This window comes from Lissotriton helveticus, chromosome 10, assembly GCF_964261635.1.
Source record: "Lissotriton helveticus chromosome 10, aLisHel1.1, whole genome shotgun sequence".
In the NCBI taxonomy this organism is placed as follows: Eukaryota; Metazoa; Chordata; class Amphibia; order Caudata; family Salamandridae; genus Lissotriton; species Lissotriton helveticus.
The window spans coordinates 258,304,105-258,329,792 of NC_136071.1; the positions used below are offsets into that span (position 1 = coordinate 258,304,105).

The following is a 25,688-nucleotide window of genomic DNA, read 5'->3' on the forward strand; positions in this document are numbered from 1 at the left end:
TAGGCATCCTTCAGGTTTAGTGTGGCCATGCAGTCACATTGCTGCAGCAGGGGGGATAACATCCGATAGGGAGACCATATTAAAATGTTTTGACAGGATGTGTCTGTTGAGAGTCCCGAGATTGAGGATTGGCCTTAGGGAGCGGTCTTTTATAGGGAATGAGAAAGTAGATAAAGTAGATAACTTTACCCCAATGGAGAAAGGCAACAAGCTCTAGAGCTGTGGAGCTCAGCGGTGAACACATCTAGACAAGAGAAAAGTTGATATATGTTTGAACCCGATGATGGTGAAAACCAATCCAACAATGAAGTCAGTGCACATGGGCATTCACAATCAGAGGAGGAGTAACCAAGACCTTGTGACCCAAAAGACTTCTTTGAAGAAAGGTTGCAGCAGCCCAACACTAGCTGGCAGGAGTATGCAGAGAATGTGTATCTACAATCACAGATGCTACGAACATTGTATTTCTTCCTCCAAGTTCATTACATCTGGGCGACTATAGAAGTTCTCGTTGGCACCAATGTGTACATACTCCACCAAAGCTATTTCTTCATTTAAACATTTTTTTTTAGAAGTTTTCTATAGCACTGGCCAGACTCGGGGGTACCGGAGCGCTTTACAACAGGAGGGGAAGAAAACATAAACATATAAAGTTTGGGAGGAGGATAAATGTGTTCATAAGTGTTCACGAAAAAAAACCAATTGTGATGAGCGTCCGAGGTGCGTCATTGAGGTAGAGAGGTCTAGGGGTCCAAGGTGCGCCGTTGAGGTAGAGAGGGTTAGAGGTAGTCTCAACACATGGATTGTTTTGAGTGGAGGATAAGCGTGTTCATAAGTGTTCAAAAGATTACAATTGTGATGAGCCTCCGAGGTGCGTCCTTGAGGTCGGAAGGTCTGGGGGTCCAAGGTGCGCGGTTGAGAGGGTTAGAGGTAAGATCGATACATGGACAAAGAGTAGGGCTTCGAGATTTCCCTGAGCGGCGATGGAAGCTTGAGAGTCACACATTTCAGTTCGGGAAGGCCCGATTGAGGTGGAGGACTTTTAGGAGACTTTTGAATTTTGCAAAGGAGGGGGTACTTCTGATGGGCACAGGGATGGAGTTCCAGATTTTGGGTGCGTTTCCTGCAAAGGAGCGAGCTGCTGTTTTTTGTTTGCGCGTTTTTCAAGGGGATGAGTAGGAGGGAGTTGGAACTCCTGAGACTTCCAGACTGGCCGGCTTTCTTAAGTTTGGAGGCTAGGTATTCTGGTTTCCCTGTGTGCAGGGCTATGTGTGTGAGGCATGCAGTTCTGAAGCTGGCCCGCAATTCCACTAGGAGCCATTTTAGTTCTCTGAGAGCGGGAGCAAAGTGGTCGTAGTTTTTGACTCCGGTGACCATTCTGACAGCTGCATTGAGGGTTGGTTTGAGTGGCGCTAGGTTGGAGAGAGCTGTCCCGGAGAGGACTGTGTTCCCGTAGTCGAGTCTGGACAAGAAAAGTGACAAGGCTTGTTTGAGGTCCCAGGATGGTATGTGGGGTTTTATTTTGTTGAGAAGCTTCAGGTTGAGGAAGGTAAGGTTACCGTTGAGAGCTTCGATTGCTTTCATCCATTCAATGATTTGCAGATTTTCTTCCTTGTTGGAAATTAGGAGGAATTCGGTTTTCCCCTGATTGAGTTTAAGGTGATTGGCTAATAACCATTCTTGAACCTCTCTGAGAGTATTGTTCAGTCTTAGAATGTCATTGAAGAAGGAGGTTTCCAAGTAGATCTGAGTGGCATCTGCATATAGATGGAAGGGAATGTTGGCTTTTTTTAGAATGGAGGTGAGGGGTCTATATAGATGTTGAAGAATTGAGGGGAGAGGACGGATCCTTGGGGGACACCTCTTTTGACGGGTAGAAGGTCAGATAAAAAGGATTGGATTTTTACCCTTTGGGAGAGATTTTGAAAGAAGGAGGAGAACCATTGAAGGACCACCTCATCTGCACCTACGTGGTCCTTGAGAGCCTTGATGAGAAGACTGTGATCCACCGTGTCAAAGACTGCCGATAGATCCAGGAGGATGAGGAGGCAGCAATGATCCGAGTCAAGGGAGTTGAGGATGTCATCCACGATGTTAAGGATTGCAGTTTTGGTGCTGCAGCCTTTTCTAAAGCCTGATTGGTGTTGGTCTAGCAGATTAATCTTGTCGGTATGTTGGTTCAGTTGTCGGAGAACGCATTTTTCGAGGATTTTGGCTAGGGAGGGAAGATTGGAGACAGGTCTGAAGTTGTTCAAGTCATTAGTGTCTAGACCTGGTTTCTTCAGAAGAGGAGTGACTTGGCCAACTTTGAGGCAGTCGGGGATGATGCCTATTTTTAGGGAGCTGTTTATGATTTCACACCAGAGTGGTGCTAGGAAGAGTTTCGGATTTTTGGCCCTATGCGAGGGTAAGGGATCGAGGGCATAGAGGAGGAGATTAAATTAAGGATCTCGACTTCCGGTATAGGGTCGAAGTGACTCCAGGTACTTTTTGGTCGATCTATCACGATGGTTTCGCTTGCTGGGGACCAGTTTTGCTGGTAGGGTGGAGGTTGATGTCAATAGAGAGTTCAATCTTGGAGATTTTTTCGTTAAAGAAGTTGGCAAAGCTGTCACAGGAGTCTTTTGAGGCCTGGACGTGGGTGGCGGAATGCTTGGATGTTTGTTTTTTGATGATGTTAAAGAGCTCTCTTGGCCTGTTTTTGGCCTTGTCCAGTGCGTTGGAGAAAAAGTCATTTTTTCATTATTGATATGTCTTTTATACTGTCTTCTTGCCGTTTTGAGTTCTTCGCAAAGGTTGGAGGAGGGTTTTTTTCTCCACAGACGTTCCGTGGTTCTGAGTTGTCTCCTTTCGTCGTTGATGTCCTTGTTGAACCAGGATCCGGAGGGGATGTTCCTGGGTTTTTTCAGTTTCATTGGAGCTAGCTAGTCTAAGATAGAGGACATGGTTAAGTTGGAGTGGGATGTGAGTTCTGTAGTTGAGAGGCCATCCGGGGAGATGGGCAGGAGGGTGTTCATTTTTTCTTCTAAGTCAGCTGTGTTGATCTGCGTTAGGTTTCTGGACCAAGTTGGGGGATCATTGATGGGAGGTTGACACATGATCGGTTGTGAGATGTGGAATAGAATTAGGTGGTGATCTGACCAGTCCACCGGAACGATGTATTCTATGGTGATTGCATCTGGATGGGAGATGATGGCATCTAGGATTGCCCCTTTGTTATGGTTTCTTTTGAGCAGTGCTAGATAAGATTGTTAGAGTGCAATAGCTCATTCAGGGTTGTACTGGAGCACTGTTTTTATCATTCCAGTGGAGGTTGAAGTCTCCCGGAATTAGGTTGTTGTTGTCTCGGAGAGAGCAGTGGGCGATCAGGTCTGATAAGTGTACTGTGAACGCGGTGGTGTTGCCTGGAGGGTGGTACAGGAGGTGACAGTGTAATAGATTGTTGTTAGAGGATTTGATGTTGGCGGTTAGGTATTCGAAGGAGTTGTAGTTGAAGGTATCAACTTCGGACACTGACAGGGTGTTGTTGTGGATGATTGTCATGCCTCTGCCTTTTTGGTCTTTCCTATCTTTGTTGACAATAGAGAAACCCGGCGGAACAAGCATGTCCATGATAGGAGGAGAGGAGTCGTTGAGCCAGGTCTCGGTGATGAAGGCTATGTCTATGTCGTGGTTAAGGATGGATTCTGCTAGCTCCGTGGCATGTTTTGAGGCAGATCTGCAGTTTATCAGCATGCAGTTGGTGCAGGGGTTCTCTTTTTTAGATTCCGTTGTTGGTGACGCAGTCGGGATGTTGATGAGGGAGGCTGGGGGCCTAGGGGGTTTCGGGATTGAGTGCTCACTTCTGAATCCAGTGATCATCTGAATCGTGGATTGCAGGGTGTGAGTGGCGGGGGAGGAGTATGATGAGGCCAGCTTGATCGCTTCCTCAGAGGACATGGCTTCTGTAGTTCTGTTCGGTCTCGGGGCAGGGATCGGGAGAGGGCGGGAGGACTGGTTGGGGAGCGGATCTTTAGGAAGGCTGGGGTGTGTGGGAAGGGGGGCGATGGGAGTAGAGTGAGAGTTTAAGGGGGGACTGAGGAGTGTTGCGAGGTTGGTTAGGATGAGATTCAGGCCCTGAATTATGATGGCGACTTGAGTTTCAATACGGGAGAGACGGCAGCCCATCTCTTCTTGGGAGGAAGTGGGTTGCTTCTGAGAAGAGTCTCCTAGGCGTGGAGAGGAATTGGGAGTGTTGTGTTGTCTATTGCTGGGAGTAGTGTTGTCGGTTAGGGTTATAGGCCTTAAGACGAGTCGAAACGTCAACGCTCTTTTCTTTTTATCTCTTGGATGGTGTAACACATTTTCTGGTGCAACAATTTTGGAAGCAAAGTCTCCAATTCATGAAAATTGTGTATAAGAATTTACATTACATGCCAGGGTATCAAATAACGGTATACTGTGTTAACCGATGGATTGTGAATATTAAATTGTAAATACACTTCTACGCTTTCCCCTTTTCTTCTCCTTTTTTCTATCAAGCACCTGACAATTTTTATTTTTTCACCTTCTGCACGCTCTACCTTGGGCAACTGAAATAACTCTCTTATATAGAGACAGTTACAAATCCAATGAATTAAAATTGCTCTGAAATTGTAATTCTCGCTGTTATATGTTTGTTCCTTTTTTGAAAAGTTGAAAATACATTAAGTGTATAGGGTTGATCTGTGAGACATATCCCTTAATCTAGTAGAATATTGAACATGTATTGATTTATTCGGTTGTTGTGCTGCATCACATGACAAATTTGTACAATTTGCCCCCAGAGTTTTCAACATGCAAGCAGACCTTTCAGGGCGTGTGGCAATAGGAATAGTAGAGATCAATGCCTAAAGGAAAATTGGTACATGTTGTGCAACATGTCCAACATGTCTTACATCTGGCATTCAGGATGCAAATGATAACAAAAATAAGTGAGACACATGGGAGGTGCACAGTCGGTATTTCTATATTTTGAAACTTCTTGACAGAAGGTTGACTCAGTAACCTTGGTCTGAGTGTGTTTTCCAAGTCAAATAACTGGCTGATTACTCTGTGTATATGCACTCTGACTGATGTATGTGGTATGTCGGTATGCATGTAGTAAATGCTTTCTTCAGGGAATATTCTAGGGTCAGTTGGATCAGGAATGTGTCTAAGAAGCCAACAAGGAATCTCTGCTGCTCTCCTTCCATTTTAGGATTGTATCAGTCCAGTGACTTGCTCCTGTGTGACATATATTTATAGTTGTGTGTGCATGTGTGTACACGAGTGTATGTGTGAAGTAAGAAACTATCCTATCAGGACACCTGTAGAGCCTACTTTCACGTGAAAACCAAAAGAAGTTCTAGTTTTAAAGTGTTACATGGGGCCATCTTATGTCAAAAGGAGAGGGTTCCCAGGCGTCTAGACTGATGGGGTGATTTGGTTGAGGTAATGGGTGGATCATGTAGATATAGGCCTACAGATGAACCTTTGGGATCCTGTGTATGTGCCACTGGCAGAAAATTATCATGAAGATGATGAAGATGACAGGCGGTAGGATGAATGGATGAGGGTGCGAAAACTGTTGATTGATTGCTTCTAAGAGCTTCAGGACAACAGAGTACCTCAGATAGCATTAGTCATTACCTTGCACAGACTCTCAGAAAGACTGCACTGGAGAAAGGAGAATCCTCAAGTAGTCAGAAATATTTATAGTCCACAAAAAAGTCCCACATTTCTTTTCAGGGATACTGAGGTATAATAGTTATCTACTACTGCTAGATTTAGTTAAAACCTTTGGAGCCCTAGTGACTCTTAAGGATAATACTTTGCGCTGGTAGTGTTGTCCAATTACCGTGAAGCGCAAGTTGCACCAATGAGCCAGATGGAGTGGGATGTGAAAATAGGCATCCTTCAGGTTTAGTGTGGCCATGCAGTCACATTGCTGCAGCAGGGGGGATAACATCCGATAGGGAGACCATATTAAAATGTTTTGACAGGATGTGTCTGTTGAGAGTCCCGAGATTGAGGATTGGCCTTAGGGAGCGGTCTTTTATAGGGAATGAGAAAGTAGATAGAGTAGATAACTTTACCCCAATGGAGAAAGGCAACAAGCTCTAGAGCTGTGGAGCGCAGCGGTGAACACATCTAGACAAGAGAAAAGTTGATATATGTTTGAACCCGATGATGGTGAAAACCAATCCAACAATGAAGTCAGTGCACATGGGCATTCACAATCAGAGGAGGAGTAACCAAGACCTTGTGACCCAAAAGACTTCTTTGAAGAAAGGTTGCAGCAGCCCAACACTAGCTGGCAGGAGTATGCAGAGAATGTGTATCTACAATCACAGATGCTACGAACATTGTATTTCTTCCTCCAAGTTCATTACATCTGGGCGACTATAGAAGTTCTCGTTGGCACCAATGTGTACATACTCCACCAAAGCTATTTCTTCATTTAAACATTTTTTTTTTAGAAGTTTTCTATAGCACTGGCCAGACTCGGGGGTACCGGAGCGCTTTACAACAGGAGGGGAAGAAAACATAAACATATAAAGTTTGGGAGGAGGATAAATGTGTTCATAAGTGTTCACGAAAAAAAACCAATTGTGATGAGCGTCCGAGGTGCGTCATTGAGGTAGAGAGGTCTAGGGGTCCAAGGTGCGCCGTTGAGGTAGACAGGGTTAGAGGTAGTCTCAACACATGGATTGTTTTGAGTGGAGGATAAGCGTGTTCATAAGTGTTCAAAAGATTACAATTGTGATGAGCCTCCGAGGTGCGTCCTTGAGGTCGGAAGGTCTGGGGGTCCAAGGTGCGCGGTTGAGAGGGTTAGAGGTAAGATCGAAACATGGACAAAGAGTAGGGCTTCGAGATTTCCCTGAGCGGCGATGGAGGCTTGAGAGTCACACATTTCAGTTCGGGAAGGCCCGATTGAGGTGGAGGACTTTTAGGAGACTTTTGAATTTTGCAAAGGAGGGGGTACTTCTGATGGGCACAGGGATGGAGTTCCAGATTTTGGGTGCGTTTCCTGCAAAGGAGCGAGCTGCTGTTTTTTGTTTGCGCGTTTTTCAAGGGGATGAGTAGGAGGGAGTTGGAACTCCTGAGACTTCCAGACTGGCCGGCTTTCTTAAGTTTGGAGGCTAGGTATTCTGGTTTCCCTGTGTGCAGGGCTATGTGTGTGAGGCATGCAGTTCTGAAGCTGGCACGCAATTCCACTAGGAGCCATTTTAGTTCTCTGAGAGCGGGAGCAAAGTGGTCGTAGTTTTTGACTCCGGTGACCATTCTGACGGCTGCATTGAGGGTTGTTTTGAGTGGCGCTAGGTTGGAGAGAGCTGTCCCGGAGAGGACTGTGTTCCCGTAGTCGAGTCTGGACAAGAAAAGTGACAAGGCTTGTTTGAGGTCCCAGGATGGTATGTGGGGTTTTATTTTGTTGAGAAGCTTCAGGTTGAGGAAGGTAAGGTTACCGTTGAGAGCTTCGATTGCTTTCATCCATTCAATGATTTGCAGATTTTCTTCCTTGTTGGAAATTAGGAGGAATTCGGTTTTCCCCTGATTGAGTTTAAGGTGATTGGCTAATAACCATTCTTGAACCTCTCTGAGAGTATTGTTGAGTCTTAGAATGTCATTGAAGAAGGAGGTTTCCAAGTAGATCTGAGTGGCATCTGCATATAGATGGAAGGGAATGTTGGCTTTTTTTAGAATGGAGGTGAGGGGTCTATATAGATGTTGAAGAATTGAGGGGAGAGGACGGATCCTTGGGGGACACCTCTTTTGACGGGTAGAAGGTCAGATAAAAAGGATTTGATTTTTACCCTTTGGGAGAGATTTTGAAAGAAGGAGGAGAACCATTGAAGGACCACCTCATCTGCACCTACGTGGTCCTTGAGAGCCTTGATGAGAAGACTGTGATCCACCGTGTCAAAGACCGCCGATAGATCCAGGAGGATGAGGAGGCAGCAATGATCCGAGTCAAGGGAGTTGAGGATGTCATCCACGATGTTAAGGATTGCAGTTTTGGTGCTGCAGCCTTTTCTAAAGCCTGATTGGTGTTGGTCTAGCAGATTAATCTTGTCGGTATGTTGGTTCAGTTGTCGGAGAACGCATTTTTCGAGGATTTTGGCTAGGGAGGGAAGATTGGAGACAGGTCTGAAGTTGTTCAAGTCATTAGTGTCTAGACCTGGTTTCTTCAGAAGAGGAGTGACTTGGCCAACTTTGAGGCAGTCGGGGATGATGCCTATTTTTAGGGAGCTGTTTATGATTTCACACCAGAGTGGTGCTAGGAAGAGTTTCGGATTTTTGGCCCTATGCGAGGGTAAGGGATCGAGGGCATAGAGGAGGAGATTAAATTAAGGATCTCGACTTCCGGTATAGGGTCGAAGTGACTTCAGGTACTTTTTGGTCGATCTATCACGATGGTTTCGCTTGCTGGGGACCAGTTTTGCTGGTAGGGTGGAGGTTGATGTCAATAGAGAGTACAATCTTGGAGATTTTTTCGTTAAAGAAGTTGGCAAAGCTGTCACAGGAGTCTTTTGAGGCCTGGACGTGGGTGGCGGAATGCTTGGATGTTTGTTTTTGATGATGTTAAAGAGCTCTCTTGGCCTGTTTTTGGCCTTGTCCAGTGCGTTGGAGAAAAAGTCGTTTTTTCATTATTGATATGTCTTTTGTACTGTCTTCTTGCCGTTTTGAGTTCTTCGCAAAGGTTGGAGGAGGGTTTTTTTCTCCACAGACGTTCCGTGGTTCTGAGTTGTCTCCTTTCGTTGTTGATGTCCTTGTTGAACCAGGATCCGGAGGGGATGTTCCTGGGTTTTTTCAGTTTCATTGGAGCTAGCTAGTCTAAGATAGAGGACATGGTTAAGTTGGAGTGGGATGTGAGTTCTGTAGTTGAGAGGCCATCCGGGGAGATGGGCAGGAGGGTGTTCATTTTTTCTTCTAAGTCAGCTGTGTTGATCTGCGTTAGGTTTCTGGACCAAGTTGGGGGATCATTGATGGGAGGTTGACACATGATCGGTTGTGAGATGTGGAATAGAATTAGGTGGTGATCTGACCAGTCCACCGGAACGATGTGTTCTATGGTGATTGCATCTGGATGGGGGATGATGGCATCTAGGATTGCCCCTTTGTTATGGTTTCTTTTGAGCAGTGCTAGATAAGATTGTTAGAGTGCAATAGCTCATTCAGGGTTGTACTGGAGCACTGTTTTTATCATTCCAGTGGAGGTTGAAGTCTCCCGGAATTAGGTTGTTGTTGTCTCGGAGAGAGCAGTGGGCGATCAGGTCTGATAAGTGTACTGTGAACGCGGTGGTGTTGCCTGGAGGGTGGTACAGGAGGTGACAGTGTAATAGATTGTTGTTAGAGGATTTGATGTTGGCGGTTAGGTATTCGAAGGAGTTGTAGTTGAAGGTATCAACTTCGGACACTGACAGGGTGTTGTTGTGGATGATTGTCATGCCTCCGCCTTTTTGGTCTTTCCTATCTTTGTTGACAATAGAGAAACCCGGCGGAACAAGCATGTCCATGATAGGAGGAGAGGAGTCGTTGAGCCAGGTCTCGGTGATGAAGGCTATGTCTATGTCGTGGTTAAGGATGTATTCTGCTAGCTCCGTGGCATGTTTTGAGGCAGATCTGCAGTTTATCAGCATGCAGTTGGTGCAGGGGTTCTCTTTTTTAGATTCCGTTGTTGGTGACGCAGTCGGGATGTTGATGAGGGAGGCTGGGGGCCTAGGGGGTTTCGGGATTGAGTGCTCACTTCTGAATCCAGTGATCATCTGAATCGTGGATTGCAGGGTGTGAGTGGCGGGGGAGGAGTATGATGAGGCCAGCTTGATCGCTTCCTCAGAGGACATGGCTTCTGTAGTTCTGTTCGGTCTCGGGGCAGGGATCGGGAGAGGGCGGGAGGACTGGTTGGGGAGCAGATCTTTAGGAAGGCTGGGGTGTGTGGGAAGGGGGGCGATGGGAGTAGAGTGAGAGTTTAAGGGGGGACTGAGGAGTGTTGCGAGGTTGGTTAGGATGAGATTCAGGCCCTGAATTATGATGGCGACTTGAGTTTCAATACGGGAGAGACGGCAGCCCATCTCTTCTTGGGAGGAAGTGGGTTGCTTCTGAGAAGAGTCTCCTAGGCGTGGAGAGGAATTGGGAGTGTTGTGTTGTCTATTGCTGGGAGTAGTGTTGTCGGTTAGGGTTATAGGAAAAGGCGTGGTATGAGGGAGGACGTGGTGTGATCGTTTTTTAATGCAGGTGGGTGTAGGCTGGAGATTGGGAGATATGGGGTGAGTATTGAGGTCGCCCGGTGGTGTTTGGGGGTGGATCTGCACAGGTGATTGTTTCATAGGATGGACTAGTGCAGGAGTAGGTGCCGTGCACTTGGAGGTGGAGGGATTGGAGAGGGTTATAGTTGAAGCGTAGGCGCTTGTGATGGCAGGAGGTGGGATGGGGAGGATGTTCAGTTGGGGGGACTGGGCTCCTGGGTGGGGGGGGGAGCTTTCGAAGAGGGGGCTAAGCCCAACTATAATCGCTGTAGTCACAGATAGTCTGTTTTCACTTGACATGCTAAAACACCAGAGTAATCTTGGGGAAGGCACACATTACACATCCAATGCAGGTTGGATTGTGCCAGATTTGTATGACATTGAGAAAAAATTGAAATGGCCTATTTTCTATCCCTCGCCTTCCAAGGAATCATTATTATACGACGCGGAAGACAAGTTTGAAGAACTTAGGATTCAATGTTTACAGATGCATTAATTGGAGGACGTTTGTCCAAGTAGCCGAGTTCAATGCTCTTCAGCACCTGTGGATGTTCTTCGTTCAGTCCTCTTTTTATTGCTTTGCACAACACCGTTTTTTGAATGTCTCTAAACATTGACAACAAATCACCAAACTTTAGTCTGCCTGCTGATGCAATGTAAGTTTGGCTACATGGTAACAAATCATTTTCGAGACTGAAACGTAATTTCTTGTACTGAACAACTTAGAATATTCACAACACAAGGCTAGATGGCTGGATTGTACACAGCTGCAAACGTATTAATATTCCATCCAATGTTGTCAGTGACAGTCTTGCAGCTACATTATTTCATAGTTGATTCAATTGACCATCGCGGGGCTTTGACATTAAGGGGTTTGAGTTATCCTGGTGTGGGCTGCATGCATGTGCATGGACTCTGACACAGCTGGACAGCATTATGATTCTTGGGACTGTGGTTCCGAGAATGTTGATGTTCGAATGAGAAACTGGAGGAGGCTTAAGGAGCTGGATGAGGTGATTGAAGGAGCGTATTAATAAATCGCTATTTGAAACTACTAAGGCTGTGTCGTATCCTACTTTACTACAGGGTTTTCACCAGTACTTAATTTATGAAAAAATAAGTTCCAGGGCCCTTCACAGGAGGCACTGCAGCGCGCACTGCCCATTTCCCTCACCGGCCCTGCCAATGACAGTACCTACACAACAAGAAACCCTCACACTCCTACAAGTTTCAGAGTTCAGACTATTCAAGCCACCCAAAGCTATAATAATGGATTGGGTGGCCATTATTATTATTTTTTAATATATATTGACACATTAAACACTGTTGTTGTGCTCATCTGAATATTAGCCAGACATCACTACAATGTGGTCTACTGGCATTAGTACAGGTGCTGACAATTAAGTGCCAGTGCCGAGCACCGGAATCCGCCTCCACAAATTAAGCACTGTTTTTCATGAATCAGGCATTTATGGTACATGTAATCAATTCTCACTTCCTTCAACATTACCTCTTTTCACTGGCATATGGTGCCTTGCCACCCAATGCAACCCAGAAGTCTGCAGGCTCTGCACCCTCCATAATTGTCTGTTTGTCCCTCTTTGAGATTACATTTGCCACAGTCTTGGCCATTTCCCTCTCATCACCACTGCAGCCCTGAAACACAGATAAATGACAGCTAAGTTGGAAGACATTTCAGTCTAATTCATGCCAATTTATCCTATGCATGTTGTATCTCTAATGCAAAACCACTTCATCAATTCATCAGGATCAGATTGAAATACATCATTAAGTATAATGCGGTTGCCCTTTGCCCCTCAGAACCTAGGTATAGGCTGAATGTTCACCATTTTCCACAATTCTCGAACAATTGTGCTACCCGACAGAACTCTTCGTAGTTTATAGATTGACATACAGGTATATAAGCACATGGCTAGGCATCTAGACACAATGTTATGCAAATATATTGACAAACTATTCTGTAGTGTAACAGGTAGTAATATTTCCAGTTTTTTGCAAAACCACCCCAGTTTCCTGACAAATCCTGGTTTATATTGTGTAAATAATAGCATAGTGACAATGCACGTTGCCCTATAAGCAGGGAAGCTATCTGCTCGCCTTATAGTAGCATACCTTTCCGCACCATAAGTAGCATTCCTGTTCTGTCTTCAACACAAAGACGTCATTGGAGTTCAAGGATGAGGCTCGAGCTGGCACCTCCGTCGCCTTGGTATTGAATTCCTCTGTCCCTTTCACATGGAACAATCTGATGGGCGGCTCTGGTTCCTTCTTCTCAGTCCGGCTTGTTCCTCCCTAAAATGTAAAATATGGATTAACTGGGTGAAAAAGGACCAGGATATAGTAGCAGTGGTAGTCAATGTTATTGTGTTATTCAAGTGCAAATATATGACTAAATATTTGATTAACGTACTGTATAACCAGGCAGGTGCTCTCCATGATTTGCCTCCTTCCTGGCTACCATCTGCATCAACTTTAACTGGGTCCTCCCTTTCTGACTCTTATTTGGCCCCTGAGTCCCTTAGAGAGCTCCTTTGTCTCCATTTCTTTTCAGTATCTACGTGCACCCAGTCCTCAAGACCTTCATCAACTGCGCCAACTACTGTGACACAATGGGCCACGATCACAAAGGTACATTTACTTGTGTAGTTATATTTGTGTGTCGATCTACCCCTGCACCTAGGAGTAACTCTCAATTCTTTCATATTTAATCACTTCTGAGTGGAAATTTACACCTTTTTGTGGACTTACAAATACTCACCCCTCCAAAGAGGAGGAAAAGTATGCTACAACTGAACTTAGAAGTGTAAAGTCACTTTTAGTAACTTTTCCCTAGTTGCTGGAAACCACCAACGGGTTGGATATCTCCCCATAGGAAACCCCTGCAAAATTGAATGGAGTTATTTTTTTTTAACAAAAAATATTGAAACATATTGTAATGTAAAATATAAATGCAAAATAATGTAAAATAACTAATATTAATCTGGAAATAATAAAATAAAAAGTTGGAACACATTACCACCTCAAATTAAATATGTGTTATATTGCAAAATAATTAACATATTAATTTAATTTATAAATATTAATTTTTAATCAATAATTTAAAAAAAATACAGACTAACATTTTTTTTAATTCATTTGTAGTAAACTTGCTAAAAGTTATGCATTTAGTCAATTGAACTACTTTTTTTTTATTTTAAAAAGAAGTTAAATATTTTGCCTTTAATTAAAAAAGTATGTATGTTATTACATTTTAAAAAATCCACTTAAGAAAGAGTCCATAGTTATACTTAATTTATCATTAATTCCTATGAGGTGGTATGTTAGCTCCCTGTCTCCACTGTTTTTATGGGAGTGTGTTGCAAAACCTGCGGTTGCCCATTAGTGGAGCTTGGCTTGACTTACTCCATGACTGAGCTGGAGATCTTCATTGAAGGTATACCTTTTTGTAGTAAATGTGGGAGGGACCAGAGGGAGTGGTGGAAAAAACTGGGGAATAATTACCACAAAATGCATGAGGTTAAAGGATAATAAAGGAGGGGTTTAGCGAGGGACTTGATAATACAAAACACACACCCACAAAAGAAAAAGATCCTTGTAATTCACAAAATACGTCTAAAGTTACTACAGGTGTAAATGTACTCCAACCCAGCGTTGGAGTAAATCAAGTAGCGCACATGATCAGCCACTGCTACTGCAACAATCCTCTATAGAAAACAGTGAAGTCAGGGAATTAAAATAATACCCCATATAAATTAGTTAAAATTACTAAATGATATCAACATTTATTGAATTATCACAAATATCTATATGTAATAGATTACATTAATATATTCAAATTATTTTACTATCTAATACACATGTAAATAGTTGGATTATGTGCTGTAACATGTTTTATAAGTTCCAACTTAATAAATAAATATTTTACATGTTTACATATATATTAAACATGAAAATATTTTTCATTATTTAAAAAAATACCAATAAACTATTAAACATGAAAATATTTTTCATTATTTAAAAAAAAAAAAAATACGGATAAACTTTATTACATGTCTGTATACTTTCCCATAGCAATTTTTCTACCCTAGTGATTGAGATCTCCTCCCACAGGAGAAATTTACTATTAGCAGCTTTACAATTGTAGATTCTATGTAGGAGGCTTCACTCCTTCATTTGAGAGGGTGGAGACATGTAAGTCTACACCAAGATGTAAATCTCCACTCATAAATAGTGAAATAAAACAAATGAGGCGTTACACCTAGGTTTAGCAATGGATCTACACATGAGTAAATATACACTTATATATTTAAATTTATGTTGTGAATTGTGCCCTAAGACTCTGCAACTTCCTGTCACTTCAATGGAGGTGCTGTCAGTGCCTTCTACTTTTAGAAGGATGCGTAGCTCTTACCTGTTGCTACAGAAATATATAGGCCTTCCTTAGTTCTTCTTATTCCTTTGAAATCAATATTTGCAGCCTCTCAACCATCACCTTAAGTTTTAAGTTCCTACTATGCAAATTTTCCATCCTCCTGCACATTACAAAACATTAGTTGCTAAGTGTTTGTGGAGCTCCACCATCTAAAACGTTCTTCTACCAGGACAATGCAGGTATGATATAAGAATTGACCATGTTACCTCATAAATGATCATTTTTCCTTTGAAAATTGCTTGAAAATGTCTTGGTTCCTTCCCCATCGTTACACGGATTTGCACTGGTTCATCGTGATACTTTCGATCCAGCTCTACTGCATGGAATGCACAGGAGGTGATCTCATCAATTGTGGAGTGGCGACCCTGGAATAGAGTCACAGTAGTCAGATTTTGTCACATTTCCTCTTAATATCAACACAGTTTTCTGGTAACGAAGGTTTGCTGGCCGAAGTGCACCGAGGTATCCTTAGCCTGTATGATAGGACACAGATGGGAGCTTTCTTTACATGCAGTTCGTTCATAGCTACTTGGAACCTTAGGAACCTTCCTTTGTGTACCTCTCTGGCAACAAGTATACAGATCACAATTCCTTTGATAAAATAGCACAGCCCATCTCAGCAAACATTTTATAATACATGCAATAATATGAGTTGTGCACTAAATGAGCTATTTTTCAACACACTGCACTTTAAGCTTTAAGTAACCCAGTCAGACCTCTCAGTGATGCAAATGTTCTTGGCATTTGATACTTTTGTTGGTTTCTTTGGTAATCAACTAATCTTGAAGCAACTTGCCCAAAAATGTATGTCTTTCACAGGAGTCCAACATAATATGCAAGCAACATATTATCTAAAATCCAATTCTCTTGAATAATTAGGTCTTATATGGATACATATTGTTTCTCTACATGGAAAATTAAAGAAACAATAAATCCAAGGTTAATTTGCACCTCAACCCCTACAAGAAACCACTCCCTTGTTCCCTTATGTGGAGGAACACCCACCTTCTTGTATAATGCATTAAGGACTCATTTGAATTGGTACTCTAGTGCACAGGAGAGGGCTCGCATACCCGAGTCCTCAAACATGTCTCGAATAAAGAGGGGCCTCTAAAGGCCATCTCAATGACTAAAGGTAGTTTCAACATACACATAATGACATCCCATGGCACCGGGATAGCTAGGTAAGAAAAAAACATTTATCACTCACACAGGGCACAATCTCAGGTCTCCTCACAGCCTCACCATAGGCCTCTAGCTTGCAGGAAGTAGGTTCCATAATGTGGTATTGGATCAGTCTCTTAACTACTGTGCCACGGCCACTCTGACTGTATATCCTAGGGCATTTTTATCACATACCCTAGTGTGCAGATTAGTGATTCTTTAGTCAGTCAATGGCCAAATCTGCTGAACATTCTCCTTAAAAATTGTATAAGACTACCGGTATCCGGGTCATGCCCCGCTCCTCAAGGATTAGCTGTGAATTTGAAATAGCTGTGTACCAGAACCAAGGTGCCTTCAGCATCCAGCCATAGTATTCACCTACCATCTGTCGGTCATTTATGCCTCTATTACATGAGTGGTGGAGAGCTATCCCCAGGGGAAAATTGCTAGTGGTTCGGCATCTGGTAATGCCAGGTGCAGGAACACCAGGCTTGGTTTTACTAGATGCAGACCCACACCTGGTCAAACTGCAGATAGCATGGTGCACAGCCCCACCAGATCTCCTGAAACACCACAGGAGGTGCACACATTCTCCTTCCTTGTGCACAAGGATCTACCCATCCCAGAAATGTCATGCCATCTTAACGAATTTTAGGGCCTGGGCAAGAAATCTTTTGAGGGCACCTGCTCAGAACAACTTTGATTCATATTGCCCGTTTTCTGATGTCAAACTTTCAGAAATGGTATCACACAAAAGCATTTGAAATATGTATTTTCGGTGGCTCAAAAAACGCTTAGGGAGACTCTGGACAATAAGAATCAGAAGTAGGCAGAGAGAATGTGAGAGAGGATGAGATACAGAAATTGATAGAGACTAGACAGAGATACAGTTCACTTTCCAGGGGGGCCTTGGAAGGGGGGGGGGGTTTGCAATTGCCCAATTCCCCCATGCCTTAAAACTCCTCCACCCAGATACCCTCCTACTCTGACTATTCACGTCTACATGGCTATTCCCAATTTTTGGGACAAAAACACATAATGGCTGGATTTAGGAGCACAGATACAATTCAAGCCCGCAAATTATAATAAAGGGATACTGTAATGCAAGACGCCCAAGGAGTTCAGGCTCTCAATGTGCATATGAAAAACAAAAAAAAACATGCCACTAAATCATAGTACAAAAGCAAAAATTTGGTTTGGAACTTTGTTGGAACTTTAAAGTTATTCAGTGCATATAGATCTACATTTGTAGTGGTTTATGAGCATTAGAGAGGGTTGAGTTTGATTATACCAGTTTACATGTGTTCGAGGTGGCCAGGCGATGGAAGAAGAACAATAGTTACTTACCTGTAATCTGTGGTTCTCCAGTATTGGTGTCTTTCATAGATTCACATGCCTGAATCATTCCCCGTCGTCGGAGTGGGAGTTCCACGGTATATAAAAAAGCAATAATTTGTATATAAGAATACCAAAACCCTTGGTAATACCAACCAGGAAGTAAAGTAGCCCTAAACTACAATGGAAAAAACTTCCAGACTCATGACTATCCTAGTCATTTTGTATAGCCCAAACTACAGCCAATCAGGCGCCAGGACCCACTAGAATGCTCTCCCCAGAGACTCAGGCTCTCAGATTTTCTCGCACAGGAGTGAAAGTAATATTATCGCCTGAGGAGCGTCTGAGGGGAGGTGGGCGGGTGCATGTGAATCTATGAAAGACACCAATACTGGCGAACCACAGATTACAGGTAAGTAACTATTGCTCTTCTCCAGTATTGGGGTGTCTTTCATAGATTCACATGCCTGAATCAGAGTAAATAGCAGTACACACCATCCTGCTCATAGACGCTTTTTTGCATTCCTATGCATATGTACATTTTGCAAACAATATTACATGAAACATAAGCGACTAGAAGAGCATAGAGGAGGAGGGAGAACAGAGGCTCACCTTTTTTAAAAAGATTGCGAAGCACTGATCGTCCCACTGAAGTATATGCATCGCTGGCAGCATCCAAGCAATAGTGCTTGGTGAAGGTACGCGTGCTGGTCCAGGTTGCCGCTCTGCAGATATGATGAAGAGGCACTCCAGCGAAGAGGGTTGTTGAGGAGGAGACTACTCTTGTAGAATGCGCTCTTGGCAATGACTGCAATGGTCTTCCTGCTTGTTGGTGACAGAGACTAATTGCTGAGGACACCCAACGGGCTATCGTCTGATTAGATACAGCGTATCCTTGACGTATCCTTCCGTATGCTACAAAGAGCTGATCTGTTTTACGCAATGTAGCAGTCCGTTGGAGGTAACATTTAAGACATCTCCTGATGTCCAGGGAATGCAAGGCCTTCTCCACTCTCGTTTGTGGATTAAGAAAGAATGTCTTTAAAAGGACCGTCTCATTAAGGTGAAAGTCGGATGGAACCTTAGGCATGTAGCTTGGATTGGTACGTAGCACCACCGAATTTGAAGTGAACTGTAAAAACGGAGCTTTGATGGAGAATGCTTGAATGTCACTGACTCTACGTGCCGATGTTAGAGCTAGAAGGAGAGAAACCTTCCAGGAAAGGAATTTGAGATCCACTTTATGTATAGGCTCAAAGGAGTAACGCATGAGCTGAGAGAGTACCACATTCAAGTACCACGAAGGAGGTGGACGCCGAACAGGCGGGAACATTCGAAAAAGGCCTTTGAAGAATTGCTGAATTATTCTAGTGGAATACAAAGAATTAGAGCCATCTTGACGGAATCTGGAAATGGCCGCTAAAAACACTTTCAGTATGGAATGAGACAAGCCAGACTTAGCCAATTGAAGAAAGAACGGTAAGATTTGTTCTGGTTTCGCATGGAGTGGATGTAAGTTGGCCGCGAGACACCAGGCACAAAACCTTTTCCATTTAAGCTTGTAAGTCTTAATAGTAGCAGGCGCTCGAGCATTGGCTAAAACCTCTGGGATATTTAGATGGGCGAATTCAACGTGTTGAGGAGCCAAGCTTCTAATTTCAAGGAAGCTGGGTCCGGATGACTAATTTGACCCTCCTGCATTGTTAGAAGATTTGGTAGTGCTCGAAGTTGTATGGGATTGCACTCTGAGAGAAGTAGGAGCTCGGTGAACCAATACTGGCGAGGAAACCTGGACGCGATGAGGATGAGGCGGCCTGGCTGCTGTTTCATTTTCCGGATGACCCTGGGAACCAAAGGAATCGGCGGAATAGCTGATACCAATTCATCGAAAGTGCTTCTCCGCATTAATCCTTGTGGGGAATCCAACTTGCAAAGTATGGGCATTTGTGGTTCTGCTTCGTTGCAATAGGTCCAGGTCGGGATGACCCCACTTCTGAAAAACTCTGTCCAGAGTCAGCTGATGAAGTTTGCATTCGTGATTTGTCGCTGTCGCTCTGCTGAGAGTATTGGCGAGGACATTGGACATCCCCGGAACGTGTGTTTCTGACAGATTTATCCTGTGATATATCCAAATCTCCTGGGCCTCCTGAGAAAGAGGGGACGATCTTGTGCCCCCTTGTTTGTTCAAGTAATGCATACTTGTTGTATTGTCTGTCCTGATTAAAACTGTGGATCCATGTATTACTGTTCGAAAAGATTTGAGAGCCAGAAAAATTGCTCTCAACTCTAGAGGTTGATGTGCCACTTCTTTTGATGTGCATTCCATTTCCCATTGACGGTCATTCCCTGTAGGTGTGTCCCCCATCCTTCCAGGGAAGCGTCCGTGGTGATGGTGTAACTTGGTATCTCCGTTAGGAATGAACGCCCTTTTTGCAGATTCTCTTTTCGGGTCCACCATAGAAAAGCCTTTTTCATACTGTGGGTTATGACGATCCTGTCGTCGAATGACCCTGACACTTGAACCCATTGTAGACTGAGTTCTTCTTGGAAAGGTCTCATCCGGAGACGGCAGTTGGGTATGTGATGGATGCAGGATGAAAGCATCCCTAGGAATGACTTGTACATTCGTACTGAAACGTACTCTCTTTGACGTAAGTTGAGGGCCATCTTGCAAATCTTGAGTTGTCTTTCTTTTGAGACAAAGGCTTGGGTGAGGCGAGTGTCTAATGTTGCCCCCAAAAACAATATCCTTTGTGACGGAACAAGATGGGATTTCTCGAAATTGATTGAAAGTCCCAGAGACTGAAAGAGCGAGAGGCATCTTTGGACATGTACTTTTGCTGCTCCTAGAGAACTGGCCTTGATAAGGCAATCGTCTAAATACCGGAAGATGTGAATGCCTTCCAAGCGAAGATGTGCCGCCACTGGGGATAATACCTTTGTGAATACTCGGGGCGCTGAACGAAGCCCAAACGGGAGAACCTTGAATTAAAAGTCCCTGCCAGCCACTCTGAACCTCAGGAATTTCCTGTGCCTGGGGAGAATGGGCACATGAAAGTAGGCATCTTGAAGATCTAGGGTAGCAATGTGATCGCCTTGGGAAAGAAGCTGGAGGATTTCTTGAAGTGTTAACGTCCGGAAGGACATCTTCTTGAGGTATTTGTTGAGGGCGTGTAGGTCGAGAATGGGGCGCCACTCTCCTGTTTTCTTTCGTATGAGGAAGAACCTCGAATAGAAACCTCTTCCTCTTTGTAATTGAGGAACCTTCTCGATTGCACCTTTCCGAATCATTATATTTATTTGGGACAGAAGCTCCTTGAGGTGAGCTGGTGGTGGACATTTTGGAGGTGAATGTGGAGGGATTTTTACAAATTCTAAAGCGTGTCCTGTGGCTACTACATCCAAGACCCACTTGTCCGTAGTAATCTTGGACCAATTTGATAAGTAATGGGATATTCTTCCTCCAACTTTTGACTTTGGTACTGGCAGCGAGGCGGCAGGTGGCAGTTCTCATTGCATTTTAGCAGAATCTCATCCCGATAGGATTTTCTTTTTCCTTGCGAAAAGTTGTTGCCTCGCTGTCCGTATGTCTGTTGTTTATACGGTTGATATCGTTGATTACCTTGTGATGAATGGTACGAGCGCTGCTGAGAATATCCTCCTCTATTTGAATAGGACCCACGTCCTTTGGCGACACGAAAGGACGATTTGCGAAATTGCAGGTTTCCCAGCGACCTTGCGGTGTCTGTATCTTTCTTTATGGCCTGCAAGGCCTTGTCAATGTGCTGGCCAAATAGATACATCGTAAGGCATATCTATTATGATGGTGCTGTTGTTTTGAATATTTTTTGCATTGTAGATACCCCTTACGAAGGGAATTAAATTCCCGAAATTCATTGGGTGATGTCAATAAAGTCATGACATGCGGAAACATACACTCCTCCTGTGCTTGTGTCAGCATCTGCGTATGACATACGAGTGAGTAAAATAAATTGAAAAGAAAAGCATTAAACATGATAAAGAATATGGAACAAAATAAGGAGTAAAAAGAAGAGTAATTGATAAACTCGATTTATACAGTCCAGGAATTGGCTGTGCAGCCGGAATGGTACCCAATTGTGGTTCCTTTGTGTTGAATATCTATTATCTTTGCCTGGACTTCTTGCCGGAAGGAGGATGACTTCAGCCAACCTTGTCTCCTTAAGACTGCCGCGCCCGCCAACTGTCGGAAGCCTGTGTTTGCCACATCCACAGCTGCGTCAATCATCTCTGCAGATACGCACTCCCCTTCATGTAACACCTTCCTTCCTTCTGACCTCTCCGGTTCCGGAAGCTTTTCGAGATATGGAGATATGTCTGACCACATCTGTCTATCATATCTCCCTAGTATTGCTAGGGAATTTGCTGCTTGGATAGTAGTCGCAGCTATTGTTGATACCTTTATCCCAATGGAGTCGAGACGTCTTCCATCTCTGTCAGGTGGGGCGGTCACTTGTGAGGACGGGTTTCTGGCTTTATTCTGTGCCGCTTGAGTGACAACGGACTCTGTCTTAGCCTGTCCGATAAGGCATGCAGGTGATGTAATGGGCTCCTTGTACTTTTTGTCAATTCGAGGTAAAACTGCTGGTAAAGAATTTGGAGTGGACATGACCTTCAGGCCCTCCTTCCAAATGAAATCTATTATCGGGATTGTCCTCACTTGCTTGTGTGGCTGATCTTTAAAGTCATATAAAAACAATCCTGCCGTTTAGCTTCCATAGAAATCTGAAACCTTTTTGTAGCTCTTTCCATTACTAGATGGAATCCTCCAATATCAACAGGTGGAGAGTCTGCCGTTTGAGTAGCAGTAGGTGATGGGGTCTGCGTCTGATTATTATCCCACTCCGACATTACTGATTGGTCGTCCACCTCTCCTTCCTCTCTGTCGTCATCAGTGGTGTCACACGTATGGTGGAATTGTGCTGGAGATGGTGGATTAGAAGATTGTACTTCAGGTACTGGTGTCAAAGGAGACTGTCTTGAGTCATGGGTGTCTCCGGAAGCGAGTCTGCCGACTGAGACGGAGGGAACCGGCGGTAATAGTCATTTAACATGTATTGTACATTTGTAAAAAGGTCTAATGGCATCTGTGTTGTTGGTACTGCTGCAGGGGCTTGAGCAACTGGTGCAGGAAAAAAACTCTTCCTCGTCATGATCATCCTCCTGTGTCTTTATTAATAGTTCTGACGGACTTCTGGCCGCTCGGAAATTGTCGTCCTCATCAGATTGCTCCTGATTGTCATCTTCCTCTGAATCCAGAAGCTGTTCAGGCAACTTTAGGGGTGAAAGAGGCGGTAGAGTAGAGCCTCTTCTTTGTAATAATGAAGCCCCCGTCGACGGTGAAATAAAAGAGGCAGCAGGCGGAGCAGCGGACCAAACCTGCAGATCTGTACATGATGACAGAAGAGGCATCGACGGACCCACCGTCGACGGAGATGAAGGGGTTTTCAATGTTGACGATGTTGTCAACGACGAGGTTAGTTTCGTCGACGAAGCCTTCGACGACGATGTTGAACTTTCGTCGACGAGGAACTTGACGACGACGGTGGAATCTTCGACGACGATGGACTTCTCGTCGACGGTGTGGTCGTCGACGGCAAAGCTGCTTTCGTTGACGAGGGACCCGTCGACGGGATGACTTTCGTCGACGGGCTAATCTTCGTCGACATTGTACTCGTCGACGATATCGTCTTCAACTTCGACGACGAAGGAACGTCGACGCTTGAAGGTTGAATCTTCGTCGACGAGATGGGTCTCACTGAAACCAAGACCATCGTCGACGGTGAAGAAGCCAACATCACCATCTGAGGCTTTGGCGAAGAGAAAGTAACAGTCGACGTGGAGGTAATACGGTAGACGGGACCCGTCGACGGAGCAGTCGTCGACGAGGTCTTTTTCTGAGGTCATTTTTTCTCTGACAGTCTTTTAGATGGCAGAGACTTAGCAGACTTTCTCAGGGGCGTTTTAGGTCCAAATTTAGAAGGTGGAGAAGCCTTTTTTGAAGTAGAAGAGGAAGGCAAGCTAGAATCCTTAGCTTTTCTCAACACCTTAGCCCCAGGAGAAGATACCTCTTCCTCAATCTTTCTCTTTCTGGAAGTTATAGAAGACCCCGAAGCCAAACTTCCTACCTCAGATGGAGGATCATCCTGGTCCTTAATCTTCTGCAACCAGAGTAGAAGACGACCTTCTCGGTCTCTGAGGGTCTTCTGAAGAAAGGTCCAGCAGATCTTACAATCCTTTACCTCATGGTCTGGATATAGGCAATAAATGCCCTTTTTGTGGGGATCTTCTTTAAAAAGCCTATGCTTCCCACAAGACTCACATGGTCTGAAGAGAGATTTTGAAGAAGACATTCCAAAAATAGGAGAAAAACCAGTCAGACTGAGAAGTACTGAGCAGAGCTCAGGGAGACTCCCTTTCACACGACGTGCGGTAGAAAATCTGAGAGCCTGAGTCTCTGGGGAGAGCATTCTAGTGGGTGCTGGCGCCTGATTGGCTGTAGTTTGGTCTATACAAAATGACTAGGCTAGTCATGAGTGTGGAAGTTTTTTCCATTGTAGCTTAGGGCTACTTTACTTCCTGGTTGGTATTACCAAGGGTTTTGGTATTCTTATATACAAATTATTGCTTTTTTATGTACCGTGGGACTCCCACTCCGACGACGGGGAATGATTCAGGCATCTGAATCAATGAAAGACACCCCAATACTGGAGAAGAAGGTGGTTAGCGTCAAGAAACAGAAATGAGGAAAAGTGGTGCAGCAAAGGTGCTTATGGGGTGATTTCTCTTTTATTAGATACATTTGAACTGTCTCTTTTAATTTAAGAGTACCAACACTTGCCTTATTGACATTACGGGAATTTGTAACTTCTAAGAGTCATTTAAATTCGATGTAGTAATTTTGAGCAAAGTCTTCAAACAAAATAATATTTAAAAAAGATGCAGTCGATCTAAGTCATGATTTCTTCTCGTCTCTCTCAATATACTACCAAGAAGTTCCACATTGGCTCTGCCTCCCCATGCTCTTCCTTGTGCCGTACCACACAGTTTGGATATTTTGAGGACATTCCGGGATACAACCTGCATTATATATCTTTCCAAATAAGTACATCGATTTATTTTGTTGCCTTCTAGGATTCTAATGATAGCAACAAATATAATACAATTATAGGACACTGAACTGTTATATATAAGATAAGCTATGCTTTACTCACCAGCCACATGTACAGCAAGTAATTTGGCTTGCCCGATTTCATGTACGTGTACAAGACCAGGTAACAGTCTCCTCCATAGAAGCGCCCATAGGTGCTGGGATCCACTTCTGTTATTTCTGAACCTTCGATGCGCCACACCTGTAAAAAAAAGACCCAATGAGACAATGTAGAATACTCCTACTCAAATTCTTAAACTGTGCATATGCCCCAGGCTAGTGTTTACCACATAGACTTCGGTATGAAGAAAAACGAAATTAGGAGTGGCAGTTCTGTGCCATAGTTGTGAAGTCAAGTGGAATTCAAAAACACATTTTCAGACTCACACCATCCAATCGAAACGCCCTCCAGTGATAAATGTATGGTTGTTAATTTGCAGCTACACAGAACCTACACTGTTTAATATTCTATGAAGAAACAACAGCCTAGTTAAAGTAACCAAAAGATAACCCCCAAACAGTTCTCTCACTATCCCTTCAGAAGCACTTCACATCTCTTCCCCTTACTCTGCTTGTTCTCATCGAATAGGACTTAAAAATGACATAATTTGTTGACCTGTACACATGGTCAGAGTCCCTGGGAAATGTGTACAACCAGTTAACACAGCATGCTAGACCGAATAAGACTAGAGCATTACAATCGTAAAGAAACCCATAGACTGTAACCTTCAAACTTACTTAGGATGCCACTTAATCACATTCTGTAAGAAAAATGCGTGTATTAGCCCTAATCAGAAGATCAACATCTTATTGTAAAACTTAACTTCACACCAACCATAAATCTAACCTGAATCCTATCTTCTATCCTAACCCTAATCCTACCAATAAGAGAACAAGATCCAACGTACCCTTAACTCTAAATCTTTTTTACTACCCTAAACCTAAACCCAATCCTAATCATATTCATATCACTTACAAATTAGCCATACACTCCCTACCTACCCCCATAACAGCATCAATCCTGGACCTTACACTACTTCTTACTCTAACCGTAACACTGTACTTGCCATGTTTGAGGTAGGGGCAGCCTCGGCAGATGCTTCTGCATTTTTGGTAATTTTAATGTAGTATCTTCAATGAAGTGGCACCTCTTTGTAATAAATTCAAGCTAGTGGGGGTGCCCCTGATACCCATAACCCATAATGGGACCTAGCTTGATAGTAGCCTGCTGAGCAAGATCCATGGAGAGGGTGAAAAACAAATGCAGCTAACAGGGATAGGTACAACACAGACCGATGAC

General features: G+C 43.8%; 1 protein-coding gene across 1 annotated transcript in view; it reads right to left on the reverse strand.

Annotated features, from left to right (window-relative positions):
- VILL (villin like) overlaps positions 1-25,688 on the reverse strand; it is a 337,454-nt gene that overhangs the window by 47,132 nt on the left and 264,634 nt on the right. The window contains exons 12-15 of the mRNA XM_078665275.1: positions 24,453-24,590; positions 14,907-15,065; positions 12,381-12,560; positions 11,758-11,903 (exon numbers count right to left, since the gene is read on the reverse strand). Of these exons, the coding sequence (XP_078521401.1) occupies positions 11,758-11,903; positions 12,381-12,560; positions 14,907-15,065; positions 24,453-24,590 (623 nt within the window). The remainder of the gene's footprint in view (positions 1-11,757; positions 11,904-12,380; positions 12,561-14,906; positions 15,066-24,452; positions 24,591-25,688) is intronic.